General features: G+C 40.3%; 1 protein-coding gene across 1 annotated transcript in view; it reads right to left on the bottom strand.

The window, feature by feature from the left end:
* LOC126399230 (nesprin-2) overlaps window positions 1-12,927 on the bottom strand; it is a 108,098-nt gene that overhangs the window by 73,480 nt on the left and 21,691 nt on the right. The window contains exons 27-42 of the mRNA XM_050059086.1: window positions 11,958-12,073; window positions 11,467-11,587; window positions 11,136-11,302; window positions 10,541-10,691; window positions 9,614-10,458; window positions 9,095-9,253; window positions 8,842-8,992; window positions 8,510-8,668; window positions 7,024-7,191; window positions 6,790-6,891; window positions 6,459-6,662; window positions 6,099-6,304; window positions 4,102-4,209; window positions 3,117-3,372; window positions 2,536-2,714; window positions 492-801 (exon numbers count right to left, since the gene is read on the bottom strand). Of these exons, the coding sequence (XP_049915043.1) occupies window positions 492-801; window positions 2,536-2,714; window positions 3,117-3,372; window positions 4,102-4,209; window positions 6,099-6,304; window positions 6,459-6,662; window positions 6,790-6,891; window positions 7,024-7,191; window positions 8,510-8,668; window positions 8,842-8,992; window positions 9,095-9,253; window positions 9,614-10,458; window positions 10,541-10,691; window positions 11,136-11,302; window positions 11,467-11,587; window positions 11,958-12,073 (3,402 nt within the window). The remainder of the gene's footprint in view (window positions 1-491; window positions 802-2,535; window positions 2,715-3,116; window positions 3,373-4,101; window positions 4,210-6,098; window positions 6,305-6,458; window positions 6,663-6,789; window positions 6,892-7,023; window positions 7,192-8,509; window positions 8,669-8,841; window positions 8,993-9,094; window positions 9,254-9,613; window positions 10,459-10,540; window positions 10,692-11,135; window positions 11,303-11,466; window positions 11,588-11,957; window positions 12,074-12,927) is intronic.

Here is a 12,927-nt window from a genome sequence, read left to right as displayed (position 1 = left end):
TATCTTCTACTTTTAGCCAACTATTTCACCTGTTTTCACTTTTGGTTTCAACTGTTTATCAAAAACCTTTATCTAATTATTGTGACTGTTTTATATTATTTTTAGCTAACAACTGCACTGCTTTTCCATTACATTTAGCAAATGTTTTCACCTGTTTATCCATTAATTTTAGCTAACTATGTCAAGCTGCTGACTCGTTTATACGTGATATAAAGGACAACACGTTAGTGCTACAACTCTCAGGTTAATAAGAGGTGTGTTTCAGCAGTAGCTTGCCGGTTACTGTGACAGTAACTATAAAAAAAGTTAATATAATAAAGACCAGCATCACCAATTTGCAATGTTAAATAATTACTATTTGTAATGTAATTTGTAATCATATTTGGATGGTTATTGTCATGCACTCCCATGCAACTGCAGAAGTACAAGTACCCCTGTTTGGGAATCACTGTGCTAAAACAAGCTTATCACTTGAACATGAAAAGTTTTACCTTCACCTCCTCCATCAGTGATGACAAGCAGGTGTCCACCTCAGCCGAGGAGGGATCGCCGGCATTGTCGGTTTGTTCAGCCAGCTCTGTCCTCTGCTCAGCCAGGCTGGTAAGAGTTAATTGCAGGGATTCAGCCTCATCCTGCAGCTGATGGGCTACAAGGCAGGTTTGTCTGCGCTCAGATGAACCGGGCCAGGGGAATAAAGTGGGGAGCTGAGCAGTTCTGCGCTGCAGCTCCTCCACTTTGCGGCAGGCCTGCTGTTTTCGGTCCAGGTAGGAGGAGGTGAGGTCTGGATCAGGTTGTAGAGCACTGGTGGACCAAGAGAAACAAAGAGAGAATAACAGAGCATTCTTAATTAAAATACTACTAAACTTCACAGGCAGTTTCTGGATGGAGGTGGGTCAGGTGTGCTTTGACCCCACTCTGATGAGGGTGCATTTGGGGTGCGGCTTAGCACGCCAACTGAAAAGCTGTATAACAAAGTGGGCTGGGATGAAGGATAAGCCAGAGGAATCAAAGGTGTATTTCTATTGTAAAGGGTGTGCTGGTTTTATATGGACGAGGAGTATTAGAGGAGCAAGTTAAAGGTTTAGGTAGGTGCTATGATGTAGCTCTTAGTGGAAGACATTAAGAGTACAGGGACACTGGACCAAACTCAAACTGTGTGGCCCCTGACAGTGTATGATGAACCCATTTCAAAGGTAGGGAAGATATTAGAGAGTTGCTGGCCCCACTCTGCCTTACATGATATTTTGGAGCTCCCTACAACCAGTTTAACAGAGTTTAAATTTGCAAAAGCAATGCTGAAGATGATGCTCTAGGAGTCTAGGTATACAGCAGTATGAAGTACAGAAAGAGTAACCCTAGGAAGGCAGTTTTACAGGCCCAGGCAGGGAGTTTGCAAGGCAGGTACAGCATGGGTGTGGGGGGGTTTGGACTCAGCATACCACAGCCTACTGTACATGGAATAAAGCACCAGCAGTTGGCAGGAGGAAAGAGGGTGTAGAAGAATTTCAGAGGCAAGGAGAGGCTGCTAGTTTGGCAAGAGCAGTCTCTCAGGCAAAGCAGGGCCAGTGGATGAGTTGGGAAAGTGTAGAAAGGAAGAAACTTAGTTAGAGGGGAGTAAATCTTGGTAAATGGACAGGCGAGGAATCAACAAGTCCTGTATGTTGCGATGTAGCTTAGGGGTGTAAGAAAATAATGTGATATTATGTTTCGTGATATTGTATTGATTTTTGAAAACGCTGTATCGATTTTTAATTAACTTAATTAGTTTACATGCAAGGAATGTGTTAATGTAAATTCCTTTGCCCCAGTTGCAGAAAAAGTAGCGCTATGATGTTGGATGTTATAATGGACATGACAGTTTTCCTAAAATTAGATTCAACAAAATAGCACTCTACCTCCATGCTTTCAGTATTGCAATATCAGCGACTCTACAGGTGTCAGAAAACTGAATGTAATGCTTTTTAAGACAAGTTTTAATTGAATTCAAGACCATATTTTTTAGATAAACCCCAATTTTACATATTTAAATACACACAGCAGGTAAACATCAATACATATTGCACTTCTGGTCTAATACAGACGACAGTTTTAGGTAAAAACGGTTTCCTTTAGTTTAGATAACCAGGTGCTGCTTTAATTAATCTAACCATTACTTTCTTCCACACAGCAATGTAGCAATTTCTCTCTACAGGTAAATATGACAAGTGCAAAGTGAGCAGGGTTAATGAAGTATAAGCATGTCCCAATGGGTAAGAACAGAGAACAGGGTTATGTGTTGACAGAGTGTGGTATCTGATGCAGCATAACTTGAATTCAAATTCAAATGTAAGACTGCTTAATGACTTTCGGGACCTAATATTTATTAAATTGAATTTAAGACATTTGAGTGAAACTTTTAAAGGACGTGCAGACACCCTAAATATATCACATTATCTTATTGTGATTCGTATCGTATCACCAGATTCCTGCTGTTACACATCCCTGCTATAGCTTTACGTCAGGGGTGTCTCAACAGTCTGATCCGGCTCCACTCACCTGTGACAAGGCTGAGCTGAGGGGAGAAAGTCCTTCCCCTGCTCCTCTGCTTCCTCAGTGGTGTCCTGAATGTCCAGTTTTATGTTGTCTTCATCACACATTTTGTGGCTAAGACAGTCTCCAGTAACCCTGAGCTCTTCGAGGCGAGCCTCCTTCTCTGTTGTCGCACTCACCGCAGCCTGAAATTTTATTTTTACATATTAGTCACGCTGCGATCACACCGATCTGTCACTGCAGCAGCTGAATAGTGAGTTGCTGATTGTCTTTTTTTGTCTGCGCATACAAATCCACCTGCCAAAATGGACACTCCTTATTGGAGAACAAGTAGAAACAGGTGAAAAGAAACAACTCATCTGTGTGACCACACCCTTGTACGACACTACACACTACTGCAACAACTGCCTTCTTAAAACTACATGAGAACAAAGTAAAAAAAATACTTTTTTGGAATATGATATCATTAATTTCTCTCACTGCAGAATGAAAGAGGCACTTGGCTCACATGTGATTCAGACTTGAGGAGTTACGGAGATATGTAAACAAACTGAGCAGCTCAGTCAGAGTGGGTAATGTGTTCTTACTTGAGCATGGTGAAGTTTCTGCTCCACACCACTCTGCATACTGAGAGAGTCATCAGCTCGTCTCAGATCTCCAACCCAGGATTGAGGGGACTCCCTGCTCAGAGAGCTCTGCTTCTCTGTACAGCCATGCAATCTGCTGGTTTGAAAGTTGTGGTATCGTTGCAGCAGTTTGCTGCTCTCTTCCACCACAGCACACTGCCGAAGTGTGCTCCTCCGTAAGGAAGACACAAGCTGATGGAGGGCCTCTGTCCTCGCCCTGGACAGAATAGATACAGGTGATGGTGAGCTCACTTATTCCCACTTCAAATGTTAATGAGGGGACTGAGAATGACTTAGATGTACCAACATTTAATCAATAGTTCTGTATTAAAGCAATGTATCGAAGTATGAGAGAGTCTCTGCATCAGCCAACTTGGAGTACACACTTATAACTGCACTGCTATGTGTGTAACATGATGCTGCACTGTATTAAAAGCTTAAACTACAGCAGTCTACACCAATCCTTAACCCTCCAAACAGTGTACTTCCTCAAGGTAATGTGATTATGTTAAATTTAAAAACATCAAACACCTTTTAAATCTGACAGCTCCTTCATTATCAAAAGAAATAACAAGTGGGAATAATAATGAGTTGTGTCATTAATTATTCCGCGATCTCCAGCCAGCATTTTGCGTGATAACAAACAGTCATGTAGTGAAGGATGAGTCAGTCGTCTCTGGGCAATAACAGGCTATACAGCCTCCATCATTCCTGACTCATCACAATCACAAAAAGAAAGTGCTGTTCAAGCATGCTGGATTACAGATTATTACTACTTTCTTCAGCCTTCTGCACATAATTGAACACATTTACATTAACGTTATGATTTAGTTTTTCTATCTCTTAGAAGCTGTTGATACAGTTTGACCTCCAGACCTTCGTGCAAGATTTTCATATTTCCACACATAGCTGGACAGCACACATCTGAAATCAGAAAGCAGTTTACCTTTGTTGAAGTGCTTCCTCTTGCAGGAGACTAACGTCCTCCTCCTTCGCTGCTCTTTCCTCAACGCTTTGCAACAATTGTTTCAAATGTTCACCCTCCCTTTGCAGCCTACAACACACACACACAGCAGAAATGCAGGCATAGGCATGACAGACACCAGTACGTACAGTGAGCACAATACACTGTAGATTAAAGTGGCATCATGAGAAACTGGTTCTGTCGCAGAATATAAAAACAGACTTCATAAAACAAGTTTGACCTGTATGAATCCTTAAGATAACTGGTACTCACAACTTTTTCTCTTCTCTTCTCACAACAGTTACAGAGGATAAGTCTGGAAATATTCTGTATTAATTCTTCTGGATAAAAGAAGTATTGTAAGTATTACCAGTATGTGGCTGAGACCTCCAGTGTTGTGCAAAAAAATATAAATGAACCACACTGTTGCACTGGGTGACACGTTCCGTAATTACAAACAACCTAAGCACTCTAGTTTATATTGAGTCAATCCCACATTCACTGTCGCAGCTGCTGTAAATGTTCAATAACAGGTCAAATCTGTAGCTGCAAATACAGCCCAACAAATGTACCATTTACTCATGTTTAAGTAACGTTCGCCAGAAACTACACTGCCCAGGTATTTTAAGGAATGATTCAGCCTTTTAGTAAAAATACAAGAATATATTTTTGTGATCTGTTTTTAAAGCTTTGCTGCACATTTTCAGTTGCAACACATGAGCTTCTGCTGAGTGCCACAAACAGACGGAGGATGTCTTAAAGTATCTAAAGACAGACTAACACATTATTGTTTTAAAAGGATTCGCTGACACAAATAAAAATACAGAATTTCGACAACCTTATCCTCTAAATCTAGTTGAGGTATAGTTAAACAGAATTATGAGTCTTAATACCCAGCACATCAAATGTAGATGTTTTTTTTGTAAAATATAATATGTTTAAAAACGTGAAAAAGTAAAATAGAAGTGCAACAGAGCACTTACAAATGAGTTTGTGGTCAGACCTTCATCTGCTTTCATTTAGCACTGTCTAACAGAGCTGCAGCTAACCATTAGTTTAACTGTCAATTAATCTAACGATTATTTCCTCTATTAATATATTAGTTTCTTGGTCTATAAAACTTCACAAAATGGTGAAAAGTTTTGCTCAGTGTTCCCCAAAGCCCAAGACAACGTCCTCTAATGTCTTGTTTTGTCCCTCATGCAAAGATATTCCGTTTACCATCATACAAGAGGAAGGAAACCAGAAAATATTCACATTAAAGAAGCTGTAATCACAGATTTTTGACTTTTTTTGTCTTAAAAAAACCCTCAAACCTTTTAATTGATTATCAAAGTAGTCGGCAATTAATTTAATAGCTGACAACTAATCGTTAATCATTGCACCTCTACTGTGTTGTCTTGATTTCCTGAAATCTGAAAAATAATTTGGAATCAGGCTTAACATTAGAATCTCAAATACTGGACAGATAATATAGATTCACACACAACATTTTGTCGCACAAAGACAGATGTTTTGACTCTTTTTTTTTTTTTTTAAATACTGTATTGTTTTGTTGTCTTATTTTTATGCACTTTGTGAAGCACTTTGTAACCTTGTTTAGATAAGTGCTAAACAAATAAATATTATTTATTTTTTACATATTGTAAATATGTATTTTATTATTATTATTATTGTTATTATTATTCGCAACGATGTTCAGTCAGCTGGAGTCTGCTTTCCATGTTTTGTTTCTTTATGAAGATCCCCACATGACAACCTTTGAAACACAATTAAGTGATCAATCAACTATTAGACAAAGGAACAAAGCATCAGAACCAGCTCCAGAAATAACTGCCCAGCAGCTCTCCTATGCACTTATTGTAATGTGCAGGTGTTGCATTCCTGGTTGAATGTGTGCATACATGCCACATGTTTAAGTAGAGACGATCAAGCATTACATAACAGCTGTAACTGAAACATGAACTTGGAGTTGTTACCTGTCGTGAGCCTGGATGTTCCTCTCAGTCTGTTCGTCCACCTCAGAGAAGAGCTGGTGGGTGTTTCTGACTTTATCCTGCAGCTGAATGGCATCTGCAGACAGACTCTGCAGGCTGACTGAACTCGCTATGGAGGCCATAACCTGAAGATCCTCCAGCAGACTCTCTGCCTGCTCATCCTGCGTCTGGAGCTCAAACAATAGATTCTACAGAGTAAAATAAGCAACTGTTACTGACAGCATTTCAAAGCATCACCTATCAATGTCCACTAACCAATGGGTGATGTCACATTAGCTACATCCATTAATTTAACAGTCTATGGCATGTACACATACAAATCTATCTCATTTAAACACTTACCTTAAGCTTTGCAAGCACTGTTGCAACATCCAGACCACTGAGAGTGAGAAGGGAGTCTTGAATCCTCTGGAGGGAGTTGAAGCATTCACTCATCCTGGCAGTGATTTGTTCCTTTGCAGCCACCATCTGCCTGTAAACATCCTCAGCTTCAGAAACAAGCTCCTTCAGCTGCTCTATCTTCTTCCTCATCTGGGTCTCCACAACCTTGACAAACAAAAATCAATCAAGAGACATGGAGTAACTCCAGTTGATCAGCTGTACCTGTCCATTTTAGCAGCTACATTTACATTAGAAACACCCACATCCTAAACACAGAAGCTGCGTGCTGTACCTGCAGCTCCAGAGGGGGCTCTGTGCTTTGAAGCAACGCCTGAACCTCAGCTGCTCTTCTGTGGAAACGCTCCATTTTCTCCTCTTGGGCTGCAATTTCATTCTGGTGACAGTTAGAGGGAGATGATCTTTGTTTAAAGCACTTTTAGAAATCTAAGGAGCATTTAACTTCACATAGCAGCCCAGACAGGAACACACCTGTGTACTACAATATGACACAGCAGCACAGTTTTACCTGCATGGTCCTGATGTTGTCCTCTGTCTCAAAGGATGGAGACTGAGCAAATACTGCTACTTTATTGGTGGTCCAGCTCTCTACATCTGCTCCCAGCTCGAGGACCCCATCCCACAGAGTCAGGCCAACGTGCAGGTTTTCAAGGCGGGAATCTGTTCTTTCTGATACCTGCAAAGATTTGAGCTGCGATAAATACTAGCACTCTCCTTAGAGCACGCAACCCAGCTTAACCAAAGACCTGAAAAATCTGATATTTGCAATGATAATTATCCACTACATGATGCTTAAGTTAACGCTTGGAATTTGTGACACATAAAACAAAAAGGAGGTACTATTTGTGCTGTAAATCCTGCTTTAAAGCTACTGTTGAAAGCCTATATTTAAACAACATACCAAGGATTGTAGTATGTGAGGAATTTTGCAAAGTAATAGCACAAAAATTAATACTTGCATACTTACGGAGAAAGTATTAATATTCACAAAAAATTAACTAAACTAAAACTGTCTGTGATACAAAAAGAAAAAAAGAATAATGTTGTATTGGCTAGCTCTTTTGATGAATTAAGCATAATATACCACAGACACTGGAAACAATGGGCCTCTTTCATAAATAGTACGTACACACAAATCTGTGCTTAAACTGTGTGTATGTTTCACGCACAAAACTGGGATTCATCAATATTTTCCGACCTTGTTTGTACTCTGCAAACAAATTTAGAACTGCCTCAGACCATGCAAACACACAAATAACAAAGGCCTGGCTGTCTTAGATGTAAACACGCACCTTTTAACTAAATGCATAGCATATTAAAACCTCTTTTAATTTAAGACAACAATGTTTAAAACCATGAATTAACCATTAAATAATAACGCATTAGCCAAATGTATTAAATGACTATAAAATTCAGGCCCTTTCATACTCATCAATTTTTGTCATGATAAAATTTTCAGCTATAAAAACTGAGTGTCCTAGTCCCAGAGAATGTCAGCACTAAAATAAAACTATTTTAGTTTCTATTGTTTTTATTGACTTGGCCTCTTGTTTCGATTATTTTCTTTTTTTGCTTTTAGCATCAAACCATTTCTTTTTTACCTGAGCCACAGTTCGAATTTCAGGGAGTACAAAATTAATTCAGTTTCTTTCGTCGCAAAATTGGTCTGCTTTTTTTGTTCATGCTTCTCTCTCACAACAACTTCACTACTTTCTCTAAGATACACCTCGACGCAAACATATTTCCTCATTGCAAATAGTGAGTATGCTCCTGTCAAGTTATGAATGATTCTGGTTGACTAACATAGGTACGATGGTAAGAACAAATTTGGCTAGTAAGAACAAATTTAGCCGTCATGCACGCGTCATTAATCCGACACTAATTCTGTGTGCACACTCATTTTGTGTGCAGAGTAAGAATATTTTTATGCACAAAATCGTGAATGAGGCCCAGTAAGAGAAAATCTTTAAAAGGCGAGTTAAAACTTTACTCACATCCAGCCAGCGGTCCATGAGAGCATCCGCTTCGTCCTCAAATGGGATGATGGTGCACTCTGGGATCTTACGTAGATGAGTGTGAAGCTGCCTGCAGATATTGCGGATCTCCTCTATGCCGTCCCCGAGGCTGTTCAGCTCTGCTTTTGTGTCCTGCACCTGAGAAACCACACACACACACACAAGCACACACAATACATATAATACACTCAACCCAGCTGTAAATGTAACCAGGGACACACAAATGATTTGGTCCTTTTTGACTGACACACAACCCAAACTTACATAACAGATGCCTTCCTTTCTCATATTAATCAAACAGTGTGGTGTACCTTAGTGTGCAGTCTCTGCAGGTTGTCTTTTCCCAGGTAGGATGCCTGTTCACTGATGGTGCTCTCTGCCCTCTGCAGCGTCCCACTTAGCTCACCACGAATGCTCTGAAACTTCTTCAGCAGCTCTGTTAGGGTGCAACACTGCTCCAGCCTGTATGTGATCCATAACACAATACACACATGCACCAAACTCAGCAGGCACTATAACTTGACATGGTAGCAAATCACAGCGGACTGATACTGCTGCCTTTACCGTTCAGATACAGCTTTTTTGGCCTCTTTCCAGACATCCTCCCCCTCTCTGGTTTGACTCCCATCAGGGATTCCTGATTGTAAAGCTGCATCTTGCATGTGCTGCAGCTCAGCGAGGTGGGCAGCAAGACGACTTTCCAGCTCTGTCAATGCTCGAGTCCTGCAGGAGATGGAACAATCATTAATGTATGGAGTCACCCATGGACAGAGGGGGAGCATAAGAGAGGTGTGCACTGAGGAGACTGAAATTCTGAGACATCATTTGTAAATAGCTTTTTTTTTAAAGCATATTCAGAATACCAATAAGGCAATGCTTGCACAATAAAATAAACAGATGTTTTAATAACTGCAATGAAGTAATGCAACAAGCAGAGAGAGAATATATGTGTTGTGTGTAAAAGATGTTATGTATAAAAATATAATTTTTTAACTGGAAAGCTGTGTAAGGGAAGAATTTACGGGATAAATTATGATTGAAAGGGTTTTTATTGTGGTTACTGGATCCACATCAGTGTTGTACCTGTGTTGCAGAGCAGGCAGGGTGGGCTCCTGTAACCTCAGCTGCTCAGCTGCTCTCCTTATCTCCCTCAGAGTGCCCAACAAGGCAACTCTCCTCTGGAGCAAACTCTCCTTCTCTTCTCCCTCTTTCTTAACCTGGCTGCTTATTCTTCTTCTCTGGTCCTTGGCCTTTAAGATGTCCCCTTCAGACGCCCATGTTTGAGCTTTGTGGTCTCCCTCCCCTTGCGTATTTGTCTCATCATGTTCTTCCAGCCTACTCTTCTTGGCCCCCAACCCCGACTCCTCTTCCATTCTACTCAGAGTGGGATGGTCCTGCTCCTGTTCTTCCCCCTCATGTGGTGAATCATCGCTTTTCCTCTCCCTCCTCTTGGCTCTCACCATCTCTTTCTCCACATCCACAGCTTGCTGGGACAATGACGTCACCACATCCTGGCACGTCACTGCTGCACCATCCATGGTCAGAGTCATCCCCACTGCCTTTAAAGTGCTGTCAACGCAGTCAGATTGTTCCGTAGCGGTCTGCAACCTCTGCTGCATCGCTGCCTGCCAACAGTGTCTCTCCTGCTCCCAGTCTGTCAGATTTCGCTGTCTGCCGGGGTCCTGCTTTGCCAGCAGGGTTGGGATCTCGGCCTTGACTTCCCGCACTGTGGCCAAGAAGTGATCCAGAGCCTGTGCAGCAGACTGAACCTTCTCCAGCTGCTGTCTGAGCTGCTCCAGATGATGGACAGTGTTGCAGAGAGCCTGGCAGAGCGATGAAGGGAACTTGGCTTCCAGCTCTTGTCTTTTCACTTCAGCTCCTCGCTCTGATAGCTTTCTCGCCTCAGACTGCAGTCTGACATCTATCTCCTGGGTAACGCAAGAGGGATTAGTATTAATGTTTGCATATTTCGCTCTCTAAATTTAAGTGTAAGTTAAAAAAAAGATGTACCTTTAAATCAGATTTCATTCTGGAGTCAGCCAGGGTGAGGGAGGAGATGTCCACAGGCTCTCTGATGATTCGGTCCAGTTTTCCTTTGATCAGCGCCATCTGATCGTCTGCAGACTCCATCAGCTCAGCAGTATTCTCTAGACATGTCATCCTAACACAAACCAAATCATTTAATAACTTGTTATTATGCACAACAATAAAATATGGTTATAAGGTAACTCTATCTGCTCATAACGACCATGCCATATGACTGAAAGCTCCACAACAACCACTAAATGGACCTTAGGGTGAGATACTTGCTTCCAAAGTCAAGAATAAAAATTGAAACTTAACCACTGAGTCAACGTGGACGAGAAGTGTTTGAAGTGCTCAAAGACAACGGAAATTTTAATATCTATGCCTCCATGACAACAGGGCAAACTTCATCTGTTGATGAAGATGATGTGACAAGATTGAAAGAACCCAAACGGCTACTAAATGAACCTTAAAGTATGAAGTTTTAACCTAATTTTATGTCACAGTTACAGCCCTTATGAATCAAGGATAAGTGATACAAATGTCTTCGATACTTTTTTAAAGAGTTAAGGTACTGCACCTGCTCTGTAGGCACATTAGTTGGCCTCTCCACTGCTGACTCAGCCGCTCCCAGTCTCTCGCCACTTCACCAACATCTTCCCTGTTCATCAGACGGGAGCACCGGGATATCTGGGCATACTGGAGCTCAAACTCAAACGCTAGTGTCTGCGTCACCTGCTTTAAAGTCTGTTGAGGAGAGACATGTTTCCAAAGCAATCACAGTCGGTGGTAATGTAATGTTTGAGAAAATGCAAAGAAGTACCAGATTAGTCTGCTTTAGGAGCATGATTTGAAATTCTAATATTATCAAACAATTGCTACATATGATTTAAAATGATGCTTCAACTTGCCTGTAGTTGCTTCCTTTGATTCTGCAGGGTGGAGATGGTGACAGAGTCCAAGATAAACTCCTCCAAATGTTGCTTGTTCCTCTGGAGTTGAGACTGAAATGCTGAGCGGGACTTTCTGTACCTACAGTGAAAGATTTACACATTGTTTCAATATAACATTATCTGGGACTGAAAGGCTGCATGGGAACAGAGCCTGCTGTGAAATCTGTGACACCAAGTTCATCTCTCTGGTGTTTTTATTCTTATTTCACTTATTTCAGACTGTTAAATGAGATAAAATGGTTCATACAGACAGTAAAATCCATGCTTAATTGAAAATATTGGTTTTAAAGATTAATAAAACTGTCACTTCAAGAGGATGTTGCTGATCCTGAACTTCCTAAAAGGGTAACTCCTGTATTTTTCAACCTTAGTGACTTATGAAAAAATCATTTTTTAAAGTGACAGTTCTTCAAACAACAAAAAAGGAAGAATTGAAATATTATCCATACCTTTCCTGTGCTTCCTGCCTGGAGGAGTGCTCTTCCTGCTGTAGGGCGGCTGTCTCTGAGATGACGGTCCACTCTGCCTCCTGCTTGGTCTCCACAGTGTCGCCCCTGACAACCGCCTGGAAGATAGTAACAGTCCAGTGAAGAAAAGACGAAGAGATGGAGCGGTGAGCCTATCCAATTACAGAGGATTAGTGCCCTGCAGCTGGTGCTGTGTCTTGGACAGGTCAGTCACAGCCAATCAAATGTAAGAGTTTTTTTCCTCTGAGCAGGGACTCTTAAGGAACGACCAGTTTAAATGCATTGTATGAAGTAAATTAGATTCATTTAGGGTAATTAATATATGCAGCATAAACAGCCTAATGTAATGAGCTTAATGCTACAAGTCCTTTTCACTTTGTGTTACCAGTTCATTGGAAAGGTTACAGCAAAATCTGTCTCATATCAAATTCAAAGCTGTATAGGCAAAATGTTTAGGTCAGAAAAAATGAAAAAGGAAAATGACTTTAATTTTTTTTTTTATCTGTATCAACATCCCCTCGTGTGCTTGAGGGGAGAGGCAAGGACTGCATGATTTACATATAATCTGCATATTGCGGAGAGAACATCATTGTCACTGGACCCACCTGCAGAATGCAATAATTAAAAATAAAACAAAATAAAATAAAATAAAAATAAAAATGAAAATGAAGATAAAAATAAATAAATAAATAAATAAAATAAAATAAAATAACATAAAAATGACGATAAAATAAAAATAAATAAAAATAAAATAAAATAAAAATGAAAATGAAGATAAAATAGAATAAAATACAATAATATCATGAAATAATTCTAATGGGTGTGTTTAATTTTTAGTGGATTTTTTTTTTTTTTTTCAATGCCAATGTTTCCTTTACCAATGCCAATCTTTATTTTTGATGCCAAAATATACTGTCACTATTCTTAATGTCATGTGTCTCATAAGTTAGAG

The sequence above is a fragment of the Epinephelus moara genome, chromosome 12 (assembly GCF_006386435.1).
Source record: "Epinephelus moara isolate mb chromosome 12, YSFRI_EMoa_1.0, whole genome shotgun sequence".
Classification (NCBI taxonomy): Eukaryota; Metazoa; Chordata; class Actinopteri; order Perciformes; family Serranidae; genus Epinephelus; species Epinephelus moara.
This window is presented reverse-complemented; position numbering and strand designations above follow the sequence as displayed.